The sequence below is a fragment of the Aedes aegypti genome, chromosome 2 (genome assembly GCF_002204515.2).
Source record: "Aedes aegypti strain LVP_AGWG chromosome 2, AaegL5.0 Primary Assembly, whole genome shotgun sequence".
NCBI lineage: Eukaryota > Metazoa > Arthropoda > Insecta > Diptera > Culicidae > Aedes > Aedes aegypti.
The window spans coordinates 7730544-7751274 of NC_035108.1; the positions used below are offsets into that span (position 1 = coordinate 7730544).

Sequence of the window (20731 nt, forward strand, 5' to 3'; positions counted from 1 at the left end):
GCCATAGTAAACGCGTCGAGCGATGCGTGCGCGTGTGCGAGCCCGCAAAGCAGAATATCAACAACAGGAAATCCTTTGATCGCATCGCGTTCGCGGACGCGGACGCGTTACTATGGCCGCACCGTACGACAGACAAGGATCAACAGTATTGCTACCTGTGGAACATGTTTACTACTTCTCATTGCTCTCAATTAACCCTCGCGTAGCCACTAGTTATGGTACATTTTAATACTTTTAAATTAAAAAGTATCATTTTTTAATCAAAATATATTGAAAAATATGTATACATTAGTTTACACTAATTCGAACAACAAAAAAACATTGTAATTAGAATCATTTGGAGAAAATTCATCCATTTATACACAAAAGGTATACAGAAGTATTGAAGGGTTATTCCTAACAATGTTTTCGGAAAACACTCGTAGTTTGAAAATATTAGTTATATTTATTTTTGAATAACAAACTGATTTTTTTATTCTATTTATGAATATGTTTGTATCATCTGTCTAAAATAATCTATATGATCAAATAAGGTACGATAACATGCTTTCAATTGGAGAATTAATATATTTCGCTCTTTTACAACTCAGTTTAGATGAATTACGAAAAGTTTCGTGTAAGTTTTGAAACTATTATTTTTTTATATTTTTTTATACCAGAAAGGTTAAACAAACTTTTAGGTGGATTAACTGAAATTCTCTATGGCGAATTTGACAAATTTAAGCTGGGAAAGAAAAAAAATAAAGGAAAACAACATTTGCGATTATTAAAACTTATGGAAATTCTCGTAAGCAGTCTGCCAATAAATGATAATAATACTTGATCCACTTACCCCACCCCATTAAAAATTAGGGGCAAGTGTACCATGTCCAATAGATTTGTATTTATTTATAAAAATCACATATTTTTCATTGTGATTCATTCAATTAGAACTGAAATGCTCACCATGTGCCGAAAAAACCAATAGTTTTCTATTTTAGACAGAGATACAATGGATTTTTGAATGATGGAAAACAATTTTAAAATTAATTAATTTTTGCAGCTAATAAGCTTGCTTGTGTTAGTGTACGTTTAATACCAGTTTTACAATAGTATCAGTGTGGACGTAAGAATATAACCTAAAACGAAGCAATGGTGCGAAAACATTCTACATATTCAAGTATTTATGCTTAATATTGACGAATGATCCACTTACCCCACTGATACACTTCCCCCACTGTACCTTATATTTTTTTATTTTTTTGGTTGCGAAAAACTGTTAAGTTAGGTACATTTTTAGTAATCTAGTTTTGAAATAATCGAACTTTTGCCCCACCTTACTCTTAATATTTTGGCATGAATTTGTTTAGCTAAATTGTAGCCAATGTTGAAGGTTGTGTGGTATTAGTTTCTTTTCTATTGCCGAACTTTTGCCCCACCTTACTCTATATGATTTTTTCTCTGCTTTAAAAATCAATTAAGTCTCAATTAGTATCATCATCCTTCGCTGCACGCAATGTACACCGGCTGTACATTGATGCCTTTTTATAAATGAAAATAATTATATTTACTCTTAGTCCATAGATAACCATAAACATGGGTGTGGAAAAGGGCCTACCCTTTTCATTATATCATCAACTGATACGAGCGAAGTTGCTGCTGTTTTCTCCTTTGGACGGATAGTCCAAGACGATCGGCACTTATTTCGGTTGCAAGTGCCGTTATTGAAGTGGCTCTTAAAAAGTAACCGCAGCTTGTTCAATCCAATTTAATGATGCCTCGCCTCCACTTGTACGATCCCATTAATGGTTGTTTACTTTTCTATTTTAGCTACAAACTAGTTTTGGTCTTGCACGAGAAAACAATCAATACGACAGTGAAAGGGTACCGCCAACTTTATTTTTATGATAGACGACACTATGCATGATACCATTTTTTTAATAATTCTCCCTGCCTATGTTCGTTGCGATTTAGGACCAATGAGGACCAAATTAGGTCTTTATAAGATTTTTTTCATATACACTCCTGTGCAAAAGTTTGGGTTTACGTTCTCAAAAACATACAAAAGTGTTTTGTCCATATCTCTCTGATTGAAAGTCTAACTGAATTCTGTTGCGTTGAAGGAAAACAATGAGGTAATCTTACTATGAGGGTATTCTGACATGACCTTTTTTTGAATTTTGTTTACGAAATGCTTACTTAAAGTTGTAACATTTTTCCAAAAAACACACTGAAAAAACATGGCTGATTTTCTTAGCATTGGGCGACTAAATTTTTTAACCGGTACGGCATAGAATGCGTAATCTTATATTCAGTTCACAGAACTAGCGAAATTCACCCCTTAATATGATGAATGTATCGTGCAAAAGTTTGGGTTCACCTACAACGGATGCAAATATTTTTTTTTAAATCTTTGCTGTTTTTTGACAAAGTTCAATAGTCTATAGCAAATTTCAACGTTAATGGGCCTAACATGATTGGTATAAGATTTTACAGAAATAATTTAAAATTTTGGTCGATTCAATACTGAAAAAAACTAACCATGTTTTTCTCAATGTTTTTTTAATCTCACAACTATAACCCCTTCTTAACATTTTTCGCCGTGTACATCGCTTAAATTTTGCATGCAATCAGCTCGCTTTAAAATACTAAGTAGTTTCTATCTCTTCCCACAAAAATGGTATGACCAAATGATAAGCCGTTTCATTCAGTTACTTACGACGTTTTTGTACTAATGTACAATCGGCTCAAGTAGTGTTTTGTTTTGAGTCGTGGTTAAGTCACTTTGCCTCGCCATACAACGGAGCGTTGAAAGTAGTGGTTATGTTGCGAAAGCTTAAAATCTTACTTACGCCGTTTTGTAAATCCTGAGATTAAACGATCTAAAAGTAAAAAATCGAATTGGTTTAGAGCGGAACGTGTAGAATTTTATCTGCGAAAAACGTATGATTGATAAAGTAAGTTTATTTACTTTTCTGACTTGCGTCTGATTCTATAAGTTTTCGAAATTTGATGTTTTGTTTAAAAAAAAAGTTTTCGAGAACAACTTGTGAATAGGGCCTATAGCAAAATAATGGGTTGTGTTGATGTATATAGGCCACTTGTGCGATTAACGTTGGCAAACCCATTATAAATATTAGAACTTACATAGTTTACAATTTAAAGAACCCTTAGACTAAAATTTTAGCCTGGGACAAAAAAAGTATGGGATGGATGAAATGTCGATAATAATCGAATATATTTACCCGAACTCAAATTCAAATTTTTAATTAATTTCATTTTTCTAAGATAGCTTTATAAGTGAGTTTTTGAACAGTGTATTAAAATTTATAAGAAATATTACGGTTGTGTAGTATATTTCATTCAACGTACAGGGTTGCTGATCCAGTGGTAATGTGTATCCCAATAATACTGGTAGCGCGGTTTCAAGTGTGTTATAGGCAATGTTTATATTTATATGTATTTTTCTAAAATGAATGTGTAAAAAAATCTTGGACATTAGTAAGGAAAGTAACAATCAAAAACCTTAATTTTGTTGGTCCTTTGCACCAGTAATAGTGGGGAGTTTTTATAATAGTGAATATCAATGGGAAATCAATGTAAACTATTATAGAAACAGAAGTTAGCAAATAACACTACCTTTTACTGGAAACTGTTCCAGTAAAGGAGGAAGAGCTTTTTTGAGAGATTGAATGATTTTATCATTCTAAAATTATTTATCACGTGAAATAGAATAGAAAAGCTATTCAATGACGTATTCAGATATAAAAAAACGAGTTTTCCTTATTTTCTGGCGATTTTTTATTCGTCAACCCACTAGTATTGCCTCTATCACTGACACAGACGTCCTGCAATGTGAATTCTTTATTTTTCCTAAAAATTCTAACTTTAGCTTACTGTAGCAATGAAACTACAAAAGATCTTGCACTTATATTTTAAGAATATTTTTTTATTTGTGTTTACCATAGAAGAACCTTTCGCCCATAGTGAAGGGTAAGCGTTCTAATATCCGACCCATCACAAGTTTTCAACCCACTCAGCAGTATTGGATTTTGTATGACCGCCCAAAAATTGGTACGTTCCCAGGCCGGAATTACCAAAGGGGCAGTTGACCCTCCGTGAAACGGAATGCAGAATTCAAACAATACTGTCATAGAGGTTACCAGAAACACGGTTGTAACATGACCATAAGTTCAAATTAAAAATGAACTCCGATGGTTTGCATTAGCTACCGTTGAAATTAGTGGGGGCAAACAGTATAAAGCAAACTATCACAGTTTTCTGAAATGATTCTGTCAAAATTATAGTTCTCTATGTCCTGAAATGATTTTGAAAAGACGAATATTTTAAGGTAATTCATTCTGACACACCGCACCGACCTGGTTTTCTAATTATGATTTTGTATTAATATTTTCATGTTTTTGTTGAAATATTAAAATTTTTACTAAGAATTTAGAATTTACCATAAATTTGACAAAAATTTTTGAATTTACCATAAATTTGATCCCAAATCTACAGAATACAAATTCAATTATGTTTTCCTCAATCTCCCAATTACTGGCCCAAGTGAAGAGATTATCAAGGTATTTTTGCTGTGGTATTTGCAAGATTTCAGCTTGTGGGCTTTTTACAAACACTATGGCATCATCTGCAAGTTATCTAAGCGTGCATGGTTCTTCCAAACTGTTGTCAATAACTGGAACATCCAAATTATAAACCTAAGAACTAAGACATGAGCCTTGGGGAAGTTTGACAGTCAGATAAAGCTAATTCTGGAAGTTGTCAGTTGAGTAAAGGTCATGCGCTTTTCTGAAATCAATTGCTCTTAGTCCGTAAAGGCTAGTCGAATATATGATGAAAGCGACGCTAGACAATCATAGTTCATGTTCATTTTTGACTTAATTGAGTACGATTCAGTCAAAATTCTATATCATCATCTATCATGTACGACTTTTCAAGTATTTTATACGGATGGTTTATGTTACGCAACATTCACGAATTGAGTATAGTCAAATTTCAAATTCGAAAAGTATTACAATTTTCTGAAGTTTCCCGGATATTTTATTAACTTTCATATTTCATATTTTCATACTTAGCGTTGCAGGCTTCTATAGATCTGACCCGGGCACCCCGAAGTCCGGATCCGGCTTTGTGTATAATTTTCGTAGGTCAAAAATATCGGAACTTCTTTAGCAGAACATGGTCAAACCTCAACATTTATATGGCTGCAGATAAGTTTGCCAATCTTCACTAAACATAAAAATAAATAGCTCCATAATAACCAACCAAGCGCTAGTTGGACACTCCACTGCCAATTTGGAGTGTGGACATACATCACACTTTTAGAAAAACCCAGGAAACCATGGCAATTTTCTAATGAGATCTTCGCTGGAATACTAACGACAATCGAGGCGATAATTGATCAGTTTCTTGAAAGTTCTTGAAAAATCACTGAAATTAGTAGATTCCTGATAAAGATTTTGATGAATTCTGATATTATTGGCTGATATTATTGAATTGGTAGTAGATTCGTAGAGATTGGCTAACAGCTAAGCCATAAAATAAAGCAAATTTGTTTGGAAAACTACTTAAGTCAAGAACAATTTTTGAAAAAAAAAATCAGCGGGTATTTGGATTTACTTTTGATACTGATTCTTGATGAAGCCTTGTTTTGATTACTAGTTTGACTAGTCCTTGATCTATGGCAAAGTTCTTAAAAGGCCTCTGAGTAATTTTTAATAATTAATTCTTGGTATGATCTTTATAGGATATATGAATAGGGAGTTTCTTGGTTAAATCTTTTAATGGATTGCGAAAAAGAGTTTCATCATGTCGCGAATTTCTCAAGGAACTAGCCGTGGGTCATGTCTAATGAAGACATTCTTAGAATGGAATGGGTTTGCTTTGGAACTTTGCCCTTTTGTGGAAACATTGTCTAAATTTGAATACATAGAGCTGAAATTTGTTCATATGAATTATAGAAAGTAAACGGATACTTAAACATATAGTTAATATTTTTTTATCCAAAACATTTTCGAAATCAAACTTTTTTGAACTCACTATTTTATAAATTTAATCAATAATAATCAAATCATTTAGATCAAGTCCTCCTCGAGTGAACGAATATATCAGGTCGTAGGATCTTTTTGCCACCCGTTTTCAACTTTCAGGCATCTGGGAATTGAAAAACTGATTTTGTCCCACAAATACGATAAAACAGAAAAAAATTCCAAAAAGGGAATCATAAAAGTAGAATTATACCATTTAATTCCGCCCTAATTGCTTATTTTTTGTCACAGACGATGTCAAAAGATACAAGTTTATGAGAATAACATTTCCCTCCCATTGCACAACTAAAAGCACTGTTGATCCTCTTATCTAATGCCCACTCGATGAGATTTTAAGCTGAAAACTTAATCGACTGGTCACCCCTCGCAAGTGACCTATTGATCAAGATCTATGGTCTTGTTACTTTGCGGTGTGGCTTCGACTCATCTTCACCTTAAGAATACCAAATTAGGATAATCAATACTCAACATTTTTCAATACGTTCCATACATTAGCTTTCGAGTAACTCTGCACTAGAGAATAACAAAAATAATATAATATGAACTATTGCAAAACAAAAAGAATTTTTAACGACCCTAAAGGAGTATTTTTGAGTAGTTATTCGATACTATTACAAAAACATGTTCAGAACACATAAAAAAGCAAACTGAGATATGATCAATACTAGGTTCACTAAGCAATACCTATTTGGAATATAACACCAATATATGTATGGTATGTTGAAAGATTTGATGAATTTGATTATTACTCAAAATCGATTTGTTTATGATTAGTCTAGCCTTGTACACGACACTGAAGACGGCCTTACAGTTGCGGTCGAAATACGCGTATCTGTCAAAGGATACAAACTCTAGTGGAATTAAATGGTATAGTACTAAATTCGTTTAATTTCATCTACTTATGATTATCAATCTATGATCAATTTCTCCGACATAAACAGTTCAATGAAAGTTTCAACTGCATAACACCCTTAATGGTTGCATTCCTCTGCGAGCAATTTAAATTGATCTGTTTACAACTTTCCTCCTGTCGACGGTTTATCACTAGTCGACGAGCCCCAAGATTTGACTCCAATCGCTCACCATTAATCGCATACAATCGCATACTGTCGTGACACACTAAAACCCCCCCTGAACCCCACGCGACTCACTCAAGCTCACACAACAATCGACCGACCGTTTAAAATGCGTTTATTCAGCGTAATGATTATTTATATTTTTTGCCCTACACTATCGTCGTCCCAACCTTAGGCAGGGGCGCCATCAGCGAATTCCACTGCTATTCCACACCAGCGTGCACCGGTTTGTGACTGTGTGCTCAGCAGCAAAATTGCATACGTTGCAAGAGTCGTTAGGCAACGGTTGGGGGCGTCCGCGACCTACAGAAGGGTATTTGGGTTTGGGGCTGAGTGCGCGGGTCTCTACGGGGAGTATTGTTGGGGACTCCCATACTCTCAAACTGCGGACGCGCGACTGTAGACTGACTGTATTCGTTCATTGAGACCTGAGAGAGAAGTGTTCTACAACCAAGGCGACAGACATACGGACATACCATCATCTGTATTAGTCGCCTCTGGATTGCCCTGGTAGGGTAGTGTGCAAAAGCGTGAAGTTGTCGTCGTTAGTTTTGCTGGTGATGGTGTCGGCTCAAAGTACACGTAGCCCTCTCGAGTCGAGCTCTGCTAATACCCAATACTAATCGGTAATTTTCTCTTTCTCGGCTTCATTCCGCAACAGGCGATGGTCACAAGCAGATACGCGTCGGACAGTTGTGCACCCAAATTGGAACGCTAGCCATGGCAGTAGCCTACCGAACCAAGATGACTATCTCGCCCACGCAAACCGGACGGGACAACACAATTATGCTGAAGAGTGACCACTTCCTCAAGGATATCAGCCCCAAGCACATCCGGTACAACTTCAACAAGAAAAAGTAAGTATCTTTGGAACCATCTAGAGAGGTTGTGAAATAACCGTGCAGAGGATGTTGGCGCCAACTGCGGAAGGATGTCGTGTGTGAAGTGTGGGGCAGCAACCGTAGTGAGTTGGCAAGAACTGAACTTGTGATAAGAGGAGCGGACTGTGCAAGTGGATAAATGGAGGATGTTCGCAACCGGTATTCACTTAATATCTGTTGAAAAAGTGCTGTTCAAATATAAATTGAAAAATACTGGTGCCAAGTTGCGCCATACCACCAAATGAATTTCAAAAATGCATAATGTGAAGTGAAGTCTAAAAATAATATCAGAAGAAGGCCCGTTTCGTGTCGACGGTGGTGAAAATTGTGCGACAAAGGCAGTGCAAAATATCTTTCAGCGATACAGATTCATCATCCGATGGGATCGACTTATGAATCACTCACGTGAATCGATGAATGTATATATTTTGGTTGATCCCGCGCGATAACCAAGAGCCCTCCCGCCTATATTTAACCGTGAGCTAGATCAAGAACATCTCTAAACAAACCCAGTGAATAGAAAAGCAATCCCGCATCGAACCGGATATGGGAACAAAGTTGAATTCGTTCCTCGAAAATCCCAATCCCTCCTTATGCAGCGCATCCTACGAAACCTTCTTCCGCGCCCTCGGGGTGCGTCCCTGTGGCGTGGCGCTCTGCTGCTGGTCCTAAATGTGTGTTCGTGTGTGTACGTGCGCGCGCGAGTGCCGAAAATTAACCGTGCCGAAATACACGTTCGTCGCGTTTCGGCGGTGGGGTCGGCTTTCAAAGTTGCACACATTCGTGCGTTAAGGTTTTTTTGGCGGAGAAGGCCAATCCAATGGATGTGGAATGCGACTGTTTAAAAATATAGGAGCGGTTGGACAGAAGAAGAGCAGCCGACGGAAGAACGACGGCTAATGGCCAGATTGAATCAAATTTTTCGAATGTTCGGGCCGTTGTGTTCGGTCTGGTGTGAAAATAGTGGTATGTGGCGCTTCGGATGGGGGTTTCCTCTAGGCTAGGGTGCAGGTGACGGAGAAAATTGATGCGACAATGAAGTTTTTTATGCGGGGCAATTTTGAACGTTCCTTGAGTGAATAAGCGTACGTGACAGTTGTATTTATTATAACATGTTGAAAATCAGCTCTGCAGTGTTCAACATAACTGAGCCTTCTAAACAGATTAACTACTTGAAAATGTGATATAAATCAATTTGTGTTGAATTGGCGAGCATTTATAACATAGTTAACACCCACTTATGTACAGCGATGAGGGATCTAATGGTCTTGGAAAAATCGCACACGATAAAACCTTCGTCGTCATCTAATATACATATAACGGATGTCTTGTGATTCCAATAAGAATTCTTGAAATCGTCTTTATACCTCCTAAATAGGTGCCCAGCTGATCATTCTTTTCCAAAGATCACCAGAACGTGACAAGAGCAGTATGTTTTGCTAAAAGTGCAATGACAAATTTTAAAAGTCTGTAGTACCACAACTTCGACGATAGTTTGAAAATTTCATCTTATTTGATCCACTAGAAGTGCCGCCACAAACGATTCGAGTTTTGTGTGAGAGAAGTTTACGAAAATATTAGTGCAAATCGTCGGTTTAGTGTTCACAACTCTAGTCCATGAGTTTCCCTTATTCGAGAAATCAAACAAAAAATATTAAATTTGGAAGCAATCAGTGAAAAACGGAGGTAAATCTGTTCTGAGGTGATAAAGGTTTGAATCTTAAAATTAAGGGTGCTAACGGTGATAATTCAATGCTAAGCGTCAACGACACGATTGGCTATTCAGGTATATTTTCAACTATCAAATTATTCAATTGTTTTGAACTCCTACCCGTTTATGAAAATGGTAGCATTTACAATGTTATATAGTTTTTCAAGCACAATGCTACCTGTTCGTTTTGTTTTATTTGAAGTGTAATTTTCAACATAGTATTGTGTTCATCGGATCGAATGATTTGACAACAATTTCATATCGGTGTTAAGGTTCAAGAATCCATCATCAGCAATCAAAAACCATTTTTTTTTTGCTCAAATTTGAAGCATTCCTCATGAAAACATATCATTGCATTACTAGTTGCAAGTGTAACGCAATGATAGATTTACATGAACATTGCTTTGATTTTGAGCAAAAAAACTGGTTTTGAAAATTTTTAAAACATAGTGGTTATTTTCCTCTTAACAGAGACTTTATCTCCGAAGCAGGGACCCCAGTTTATTTGTTTTCTTCTTCAGATTACATCTGAATCTAGACTCTGAATATTTCTAAGGCAAAGCCACAAATTCAGACAGTATTATCTAAAAAAAATCAAAAATACTCTAAACGGTGTAGTGTACATATTAATGTTTCCGTCAAAGTTCTAACGATTCATAGTTTCATAACAATATCTTCAATCTATTCCTCCAGATCCAGATGACATCCTTGAGTGTGATATCTGCAGAAATCTGGCATATCTTTTTTCAATAGGGTAAAAGCACCGGTTTTGGCCAGCCTAAGAGAAAATGTCAATAAAAATTAAATGGAAACCCGTATTTCTACTACAAATATGTCAAATGCAAGATTTCAATCCATATTATGTGTGTAAAATATCAAAACTTAGCTATAACCATATTTTCGCTTTGAAAATCCCGTTGGTCAATATAGGCCAACGGAACCAGTTTCGGCCAGAGATTTAACTTCAGTTCCTAAATTGGCCAATCGCATTGGTTTTTCATGAGAGTGGCCAAATTAGGAGTGCCCTGGCCAAATTAGGTGTATGTGAGTTAAAATTATAAGGAAAATTGATTGTTTTTCTTATGTTTTGAATCAATTTGGACGAGTAAATGAATGTAGCTCTATCATGTGAATGTAATCTACTGAACACAAAAGGATTCATGCTGATTGGCTATGTAAAACAGAGTATAATCCCCTATGGCTACAACTGGCGTATGGCCAAAACCGGTGCTTCTACCCTACTTCTGCCAGAACTTGCTTCCAAAGAGTCCAGAGAGTAAATGCCAAAGTTGTCTGTCTATTATTGAGGATTTTACCCTCTTATAGACTCACACCTAAATAATTTTGTCACACCAAAATATTCTCCCACCATGTTTGCCATATATTGGATGGCGTCGTAGCTAACAAAACCAACAAGTAACGCACATGTAACGCATTATGTTGGATTGTACATTGAATGCAAGGTGTGTGCTTCTATGAAAGTGCCATATAAACTGACGTGTGAGTATTTATTTTTCCACGTTGAAAATGTGCACGAGAATCTATTCCTCAACTAAACGAACAATAATAACACTTTGAATTGTTCATTAAGCGCTACAACAGTCAATTTGAATGTTAGAACACTACAATTACAAATTGTGGAGCACTACAACAGCTATTTGATAGAATTTTCTAGAGGTTACTGGAACATTGTTCTTCCTAATTTGTAGAATATTCTCGAACTTTTCATCATTGCCGTTATTGTTTTTAAGAACATAGTCGGTGATTGAAACGTAAACAAACCAGCATAGTTTGATTGAAGTTGAATCGGGTAGCAACATCTATTCAGCAGAATATTCGAGAATTTACGGTAAGATTCTACTCTCCAATTCATAGAATCATCTGGTATTTTTTAAATATATCACAACAGAGCAAACACTTCAACAGGCTGCAATTATTTCAGATCAGAACATTGCAACAGCCAGGTCAGATCAGAACATTGCAACAGACCAGGTGCTGGATGGAGTATGATCATAGCATAGATTTAGGCGATTTGCTTTCATTAGAAGCATGCGTGTTGATGTCGGGTTATGTTAATAAAATTGTAGCCATTATCCTCTACTTCTGACTTTACTTCGCTACTGGGATATACTCTGCTTTTCAGCTTATTGTTCATGTCTTACTTTCATAGCTGTGCATAGAGAAATTTTCTTTGTCCATGTTTTCTTTTGCAGTTGAACAGAGACATTATTGATCTTTGAAAGATTATACATGGCTTTTGGCTTGAAAATTTCGTTCGATCGTGGCTAGCCACGATGGGTAGGCTGGTTCTTTTATAATTTGTTAGCAAAATGTATCTATCCTGCCAGTTAGAAGTCTCTGAGCTTTGTTTGGACATCATATTGCCTAAAATTTAGTTTTTATCATAAACAACTCAACTTATATTTTTCAGCATTCCAAGTTCATCAATGGTTACCCTATCGATTTGAAGAAGCATATCTCAAGTTTCACTCCATATATCGAGTTGAAAATGTATCATTATACTTCCGCATATGTAGTGCACAACCCAATGAAATTTCAGCTTCATCGCGCCACTTAAACTCGAAATTTACTGTAAAGCTGGAATGAGATAAAACATACGGAAAATTTAATGGCCTCCCGTGATATAATATAAGTTAAAAGTAAACCATTTCAAAGGTTACTTAGTTGATGCTACGAAAGATGTTAAATAGAGGTTGCTGCGATCTATTTCAACAAGCTATCATAAATTTACCAATCTTACAACAATCTCATAAACGCAGACATTGTTGTCTATGCACCAACGTTTAAAATCTATTCACAGCTTCCGGCCCGGAGATGCGTGGGCTGTAAATCAGATTATAAGAACCGTACACACGACGACTGTTTTTCTTTCAAAACCCTGCTGCTGCGATGTATGCAAACAAGCAACACCCGCCCATCAAAGGCGAACACTGTGCGGGCGGACGTCCATTGCTTTGCTTTTGAGAAACCAGATGTTCATTCTGTGCACGGCTTTTATGTGGGCGAAATTATGCTACTGTCGCTGCAGCTATTCTACTGTCGTTGAGAATGAATACGGTGACTTGCGACTTTCGTCTCTTGGCGTTGCTATTTCCGTTGTGGAGAATTGGAAAGGGACCTTATTATGATGTATGAAGCGATGCTTTGTTCGTTGAATCGAAATGAGTAAAAAAATCACGGAATGGAGCATCCCGAGTATAAGAAAATTGCTGCAGAATACCAAGCTAGGGAATTCCATTCCGGATAATTATCAATACTTACCACCTGTATAAGCCATGAAACAGCCCTGCATAAGAGTTAAGATACCTCAAATGATAACTCATGCTAACACCAAACTCATAATTGGGTCAGGTATTGCAACACCCAAATAATTTTCATATAGAAGTGAAACTTTTCAATAGTAGTTCACTACCTCAAACAGTCCTCAATAGCTTTCGAATAGCTTTCAAACAATATTTTCAATACCACAATAATACCAAATTGAGGTGTGAACAATGGCTGAACTACTGGACAATACCTAATTATGGGCTGATACTAAATTATGGTATGCATAGATAGGTGCGAGTTACTCGTTCCTGCTCGGGATGCAGAAGATGCTACGGAAATTTCCACATCGGTTGTTGATGAGCACCGATCTGCGGTCTCTTTATCAAGCGGAGAAAGTTTGAATAAGCGCCGATTCATCTCGGCGCTAGGAGTTCGTTCATTCATGATAAGAGCAATTGCGTTACTTCTTTGTTCAAGTCAGATTAAGTAACCACGCGATTGCTATTTTAATATAGTTCCCTTTTTTTCGTCACAATTTTACGTAACTGATCGGTTGAACGACGGGGGACTATTTCCAACGAAAAGTGCATTGGATAGATAACGAAGAACGGTATCTATTCTGAACCGGACGAGCAACCAGTTATCAGAGTCGTTATGGGACCTTTTTGGAAAGTGGAAAAACCCCTCTCAACTTTCAAAGAATGCACCCGATAAGATAAACCAATGTTTTTTGCTGCATTTCTGCAAAACAATGCATTTGTTCTAGCAATAAAAAGTGCAAGCATATGGAAACCATCGGAATTCGACTGCAAAGAAAAGTTGCTGACGGCTATCGCATTTTGTCTACCCTAATAGTAGGCTATGCACGCACTTCCTCCGTTTACAGTAGGAATGACGACAGTTTACACGCCCTCCGTGCGCAGCTTAGATTACTCATCGTAGTAGGTATTGGAAGCGCCTAGTCAAGCTGTTTATCAAAGTAAACTATTGTTATGGAAACAATCGATGACATAGATGTTTCCTTCGATGATGACTAATAGTGAGACTTTGACCAAGAACCAACTTCCAAGGAATGAGGCAACCAGACATTGCATAATCAGCTAATCACTTCTCTACTTGACTCACTCAACCGCGCGCCACCCAATTACAACATAGGACGGCCTTCGCGCAATCTAAAGGGAAACCATGTGTCACCACATCACATAATATAATAGCCACGGACGACGACCGTACAAGTGCAGTGGTAACACTCGATTCTAATCACTTCTTGTCACACTGACTGCAGGCTGGTGCGTAGTTGCTGCTGCAGACTTTCGCAACAAACCAATTTCCTCCGTTCGCGCGGCGGAGATAATTACGAATCGCCGTCATCATTGCCGCCTCAGTGAACCCCAATGTCCCCTACCTGGCCAACTCGCATGTGACGCATGAATTATTAGAAACAGCTTAATTTAAGCCTCGTTTGTCGCAAGGGTTGCTTGGTTCAACAAGGCCTGCTTTGCTTGAAGACACTCGGCTCGAAGAGTTAGGGGTACTGATAATTGTTAAGACAGTGCAACTAAGTTTACGCTGACATCACGCTTCCATGCCACTATCAGCAGCGCACAGGTTGTAGTTTAAACTAGTTTAGCTGGGTTTTTATACTTCCAACCGACCATCACGAGAGAAGGTGAATCGTAGCGACAACGGTGGTGCTGTTGCTAGGTTGAAACAGTGGAGGTTTTTGAAAAGTAAACAACGGGATGTTTGTTGATTGCGGTGTGCAATCTTAATTTTTTGCAAAACAGTGCAAAATTCCAGTTGTAAAATGAGTTAGATGAACTTTTATTGTGTTTGGTTTCATTCATTGAGTTGCTGTCGAAGCACTCTGAGTCATGAACCCTGTCCATGATGCCAAAGTTGATATGCTGATCTTCCAAATGTCGCTTACGTCAACTATGCGATCATACTCAGAAGATTAATCACCTATCTATGTCATCAAAGTTACTAAAGTAAACTCTCCATAACTAGATATTGGAAGAACCATTCAGTTAGGAAGATATCGAGTTATGTAACACAAAATCAGTGCGACTGCGATAATAGGGATCATCGAGGTAGCCATTAAAACCAAAGTTTAAATATGGTTCTTTAAGGCTAAGTAGCCCGTCACTCGTTTTGCAGCAATGATGATTTTGGAGTTTGCGATTTCAAAGTGATAAAACTTAGTCATCTTAAGTAATACTGATTCAGAAAAGTATCACTACTTGCGCTCACATGTAGAATGTATGCTGATACTTTTTCAGCTATGTCAGTACAAAACCAAGTGTTTTTCTTTGATTCGCAATCGTGAGACAAATTAGCCACAATCATGGATACATTCTATTCTTCTACACTGTTTCTAATTGGATAACCTATCCACAATACATAGTGGAAATATATTCAACACAAATGCGATTCGATTAAGACTCGAATCAGCATTTTTCATTCCTCTATTCTCGTATTCCTTTCCATCAATCATTTGAGAGCGGGGAAAATGTGCCTACCGACAAACGAAATGACACTCAGCCCACGAGAGTGAAAAAAAAGACTGTCAATCCCACGCTTTTCCGCACAAGAAAAGAAGTCTTTCATTTTCACTTTACTGCGATAGAAGCACAGCATCTGGGATTGGGGAACATGCACCGCAATAAAAGAGTTTCGATTTTTCTCCTACCAACCGGCAACGGAGGGCCGGAGGAGCTGCGTGGGATGGATTGGAGCCGACGACGCAATATCGGCCTGGGCATAACTCATAGAGGAGCCGTGTGCCAGATCCCAGACAGATACCAACCCGCAGCTCTCCGGGACACGGTATGTTGCGGTACCTACTTGCGCGTAGGGGTGAATATATATGATTCAGGATTTAATGGCAAAAGTGTTATTTATGGGACTTTGGGTGAACGTGAGAAGCTTAGCTTGCTAGGGTTTGCAGGTTTTCGCATAAAAAGATATATGCTTTTAAAATTTACTTTTTATTACCTGTAAATTGGGTTAGGTAAGAAGCACCACTTTGGAAACAGTTCAGATCCCAAGTGTTTTTTTTTCACATATTCTGGCAATAATTCGAGCTCATTCAAAATTTCATCAACATTTGTCTTATCCTTGTACTTTTCATATAGTTACCTCATAAATTCACCCCTAAATTCACGAAAAAACTGCTTCATGCAACGCGATCAGTATCTCATGTTTCAGTTTTTTCAGAGATTCCTCTGAAAACTCATAGAGATTTTGGCACGACTTTTCTAATAGATTCTTCTTTGAAATTTTTCAGAGATGCTACCTTCGGATATTCTCCAGAAATTATTGAAGCATTTTTCGATTGTGTGAAAACCCTGAAATTCCCATTATATAATTTTTGATGATTATTCAATGCTTTTCCTGGAATTTCACCAGGCAACTCACAAAAAATCATCATGAATTTTTATACAGATTCCCTAGAAAATCGCTTCAAGAATAAATCCACAGATTTATCTACAAGTCCTTTAGAATCAAAAATATCCTCAAGGCGTTTATTATAGGATTATTTAGCAGGATGAGGATCATCAGGAATACCGTCAGAAATCAGACAAAAAAAAAACGTTAAACGGAAAAACGGAAATCTCACACAGAAAAACGTTTAAAATCAACAACAATTTCAAGTATTCCACTGAAAACTGTTTGCCCAGAGGAAATCTTGCAGAATTATTTTGTTTTGGACAGACAGAACTCTTGCAGAACTTGAAAACCGAATTCCTAGAAGAGCGTTGACTCTTCACAGAACTTCGATTAAATTACAACGGAATTTCAGAATCAAACCCTAATAAAATTTCTTAAAGAAATCATTCAGAATTTATGATCTAGAAATGCTTGGAAAATCCTAAGATGTAGTGCATTTAGATTTGATGGAAGAGTTTCAGCTGGCTTTCTATAGAATAAATGTTTAGTCAATCGGAGAAACATTTCTTGAGGTGATTATGAATCTTAATTCCTGTTAATGTTCATAATCAAGCATAGCTTCACTTCTGCACATTCCTCAACCTGATAAAAACCGAACAATCATCATTCAGTTAACCCATCGCCCAATCATGACTGACGCCATCGATCACGTGATCATTTGCTAACCAAATAAAAAACATGCATACTATCGTTGTTAGAGCATGCAAACAACTTCAGCATCCCTCCCCCCGAAAAGATAACGACTTTTGTGTCAATTCATTCACCATCATTTAGCCACCATATCGTGACGTCCGACGATAATTGCAACGTCTGCCGCCGCCGCCGCCACAAGCTGCTAAAATGATATCGGTCATGGCGGCGCCCCCCGTGTTTTTTTCTGTCGCTATCGCAGCCGACTTTTTTTTCATGACACAGTGCAACACAATTTCGAGTTCATCTAATGTGAACAAAATTTTGTCTTCAAATCCTGAAAGTACAGTACCTATTTGGGTTTTGGTAGATTAGTTCGAAATTTGGAGTTACACCCTTTTCATTTTTTCAGCTTGATTCTATACGGCAATGTTCATAAACCATTGGGAATTTATCTCTTCTTGAATGATTTCTGCAAAGATAAGCAAGTTTGGCAATTAAAAAGTTTCTTGAAATATTCAAAGCAACTTGCAGAGATACATGGAGGATAACCTATCTTTAGAAAATTTCGTGAATTCCGGTGCAACTATCGAGAGTACCCGGAGAAAACTTCAATGGGGAGTATTTTCAGCAAATTTCTGACGAAGCTTTAGTTGCAAGCTTTTCAACCACCTCAAAAGTTTAAAAAAAAGATAATATTTAAGTTCTTTTATCACGGATCTTATTTTTTTAGTGATTCGATTATCCGGAAGATTCGATTACCCAGAGTGTAAAAAATCGATACTCCGGATAATCGAGTCTGACCTGTACCTGCCAAGGATATCTGTTGATTCATGATGAGATCTTTGGATTCTGAAGGTTTTCACATACATCAATTTCGAGAACATTCATTTTAGGAGTCCGCAGGATATTTGTAGAACGTGGCCCCTTCGTCGCAGCTTTCTTAAACGTGTAGAACGTGACCTTTCGAGAAGCTCGTAGAAGGTTGGGAACCATTGGTCTAATTGATGCACAGCCAAATCTGTATCCTGCGAAAAGTCACATGTCAACCTTTCAATATCAGGTCAGGATTCAGGAATAGCATGGATTTTCCAAGACTTCAATGCCAATTTAAGATAACCCTCCTGCATCTAGTACACAGAGAAGTCATAAATGTCCCTTATTTGCCGTTAAAGAGAGAAAGAAATATCAACCCCTCTACTAACAGCATCATTTTTTCCAGAGAAAAAAAATATTCACATCTTGATAACTATCTTGTTTTTCAATATTCTGGCATTCAAGTTTTCAAAAAACTTCTAATTATAGAATCTGTGTCGATTTTAGTCATTGATCATCTGGATCCGGATATTTTCTGAAATTTCTTGGGGAACCGACGCGTAGCCATAAGTCACTTAAATATCTTGGACTACAGATTGTTTTTCTCGTTTTCTGTTATTCACTTTCCGAAACAATACTTAGATGTAAGTTAGTAATTTTAAGATTTCTTGAAGACAACTAAGCCATTTTTTTTCAAAGAAGCTCCATATTACCTAACATTCGGAATATCTTCAAAACCGGATGATCTACGATCAATATCTATGCAGATTCTGAGAATAGAAGAGATTGGTGAGAACATATAAAAAATGGTGCAGAAATATTGAGGAACAAAATAGTTATAGCGATTTGAATATTTTTTATGGTAAATAATTAAAACTGCTGGTAGAAGGGTTATATTGTCATTCTTATCGTTACGTAATTAGGGTGACCCACATGTAAAAGAGATTCAAAATCAGGACATTTTGCAATTTTCACAACTAATATTCAAAATAGTCACCTTTTCTAAGGTTTTTTTTAATTATTTTTATTGTTGGAGGCTTGTAATGCAATGAAATTGACCTGTGAAGAAATTTCAGCATTATTTTTTGGAAGAAATTACTGTTCAAAAGTGAATGTTCAGAATTTAAGACGTTTTTTTTATTTTATTTTTGAGACTGAGTTCTGGTGTAAATAACAAATGAAAGATATTTCCCATTTATTAGAGTAAAAATATATCAATATAATTTAACACAAAATTTCCAGCTCTTAAAATTGTTTGTTGCATTCCTCGGAAACTTGCAATTAGTGGGTATGATTCTTGAATATAATCAGCCTTTCGTTAAGACAATAATCTGTCCTCTTCCGAAGACACTTGGTGTTTCGACTACGATTCGCCAAAAGTTCATCACTGGCTTTGCATCTCAATTTTATTGTTTGATGTCAGCCAAAAACCCAGTAAAAATCCTCTTTGCTGAACTGTCGCTTAAAATAACATCAAGTATCTCGCCAGGAATCCACCGTCATAAATCGTTTAAGCCTTTACCGAGGGTCTCAAAGTATCCATTTAGATTTCCAAAGAAACCCTGCAATAAGCTCGCCAGAAATTTACTGCTGATTTTTAAAGAAATCTGCTTAGTGTCTGATCAGGATCTTGGTAGAAAATTACTAAGAATGTCACTCAAACATTATCATAATTCACAAACAATCTGATAAGTATCAGAAATTTCACTAAAAAAGCTTTCGTCATGTTTCCACCAGAATTTCGTGAGAATTCGCTAGAAAACCATGAAGGATCCTACTTATATTCGAAGTTTTTGGCAGAGATCTAATACCTATAAGATAAGTACCGTAATCCGGGGTAACATTGATCATTTGTTTTTTGAATATTTCTTAAATATTTCGTTTGAATATGCAAATGTTGCCAATTTTATATTTTTAAAACAAGTACTGCCGCCCATAGCTCGTGACTATATACTGTATTTTGTTTATTAAAAGATTTGAGCATGTTTAAAAAAATGTCTTGAGTGACTTTTTGATTTAGCTGATATGGGGTAACATTGATCACCTGTGTAAACAACGTTCGGTAATGTTGAAAATGTCGTTACTTACTAAAATCATGGCTCCTGAAGCCGAATATGAAAGCCAAACGCTTACAATTCATTTACTTTTTGAGTTATTTTAAAATTAAAAACTCCTCAAACCACTGAATACGCCTAAAGGTAGGCAATTGACTAAGGGAATTCTACATTCCTAACAGTAATTCGTTAATGTTGCCTAATTGAGCATACTTATCAAAGTTTTGACAACGGAATCGTTTTTGGCGATGCCATTTTTAGTGGGAACCGCATTTCCCTTGTTCATATCGTTTGCAGAACTTATGTGAGACATGAATCTTCGGTAGTGTCATCCTAAACCATTGAAATCAATGTTTCGAAAAGTTAAACAAATTTACGCATAAGGTGAACGCAATTTTTGCAAAAATCTTCACTTTCATTAGCTTATGAATATGAGAAAGAGAAACACCATTCATGATTTGGAAATGTTCCATCAATAAATGATGATACGATTTTGTTATGAGATGAGTCATTGCGATCAATGTTACTCCGCTGATCCCCGGATTACGGTAGATGAAAACCCGAATTTAGAACTATACCATTTAATTACACTACCGTGTGTCAGTGTCGTGTAATAGACTCGACTTAAATGGTATAGTACTAATTTAGGGTTTTCTTTCATTTATAGGTATTCCGCTAAGCAGCTCGAAGATTTATTATGAGAATACCACCATTACATATTCACAAGTTGTGCCTTTTTGAACGAAGAACTGCGTTCCGAAGGCTTAGAAATTCC

The 20731-nt window shown here is 36.7% G+C and overlaps 1 protein-coding gene across 3 annotated transcripts in view; it reads left to right on the forward strand.

Annotated features, from left to right (window-relative positions):
* Positions 1 to 20731, forward strand: part of LOC5579871 (autophagy-related protein 13 homolog) — a 128052-nt gene that overhangs the window by 95827 nt on the left and 11494 nt on the right. For all 3 annotated transcript variants that reach the window (XM_021839845.1, XM_001664283.2, XM_021839846.1), the window contains one exon: positions 7785 to 7980. In XM_021839845.1, the coding sequence (XP_021695537.1) occupies positions 7785 to 7980 (196 nt within the window). The remainder of the gene's footprint in view (positions 1 to 7784; positions 7981 to 20731) is intronic.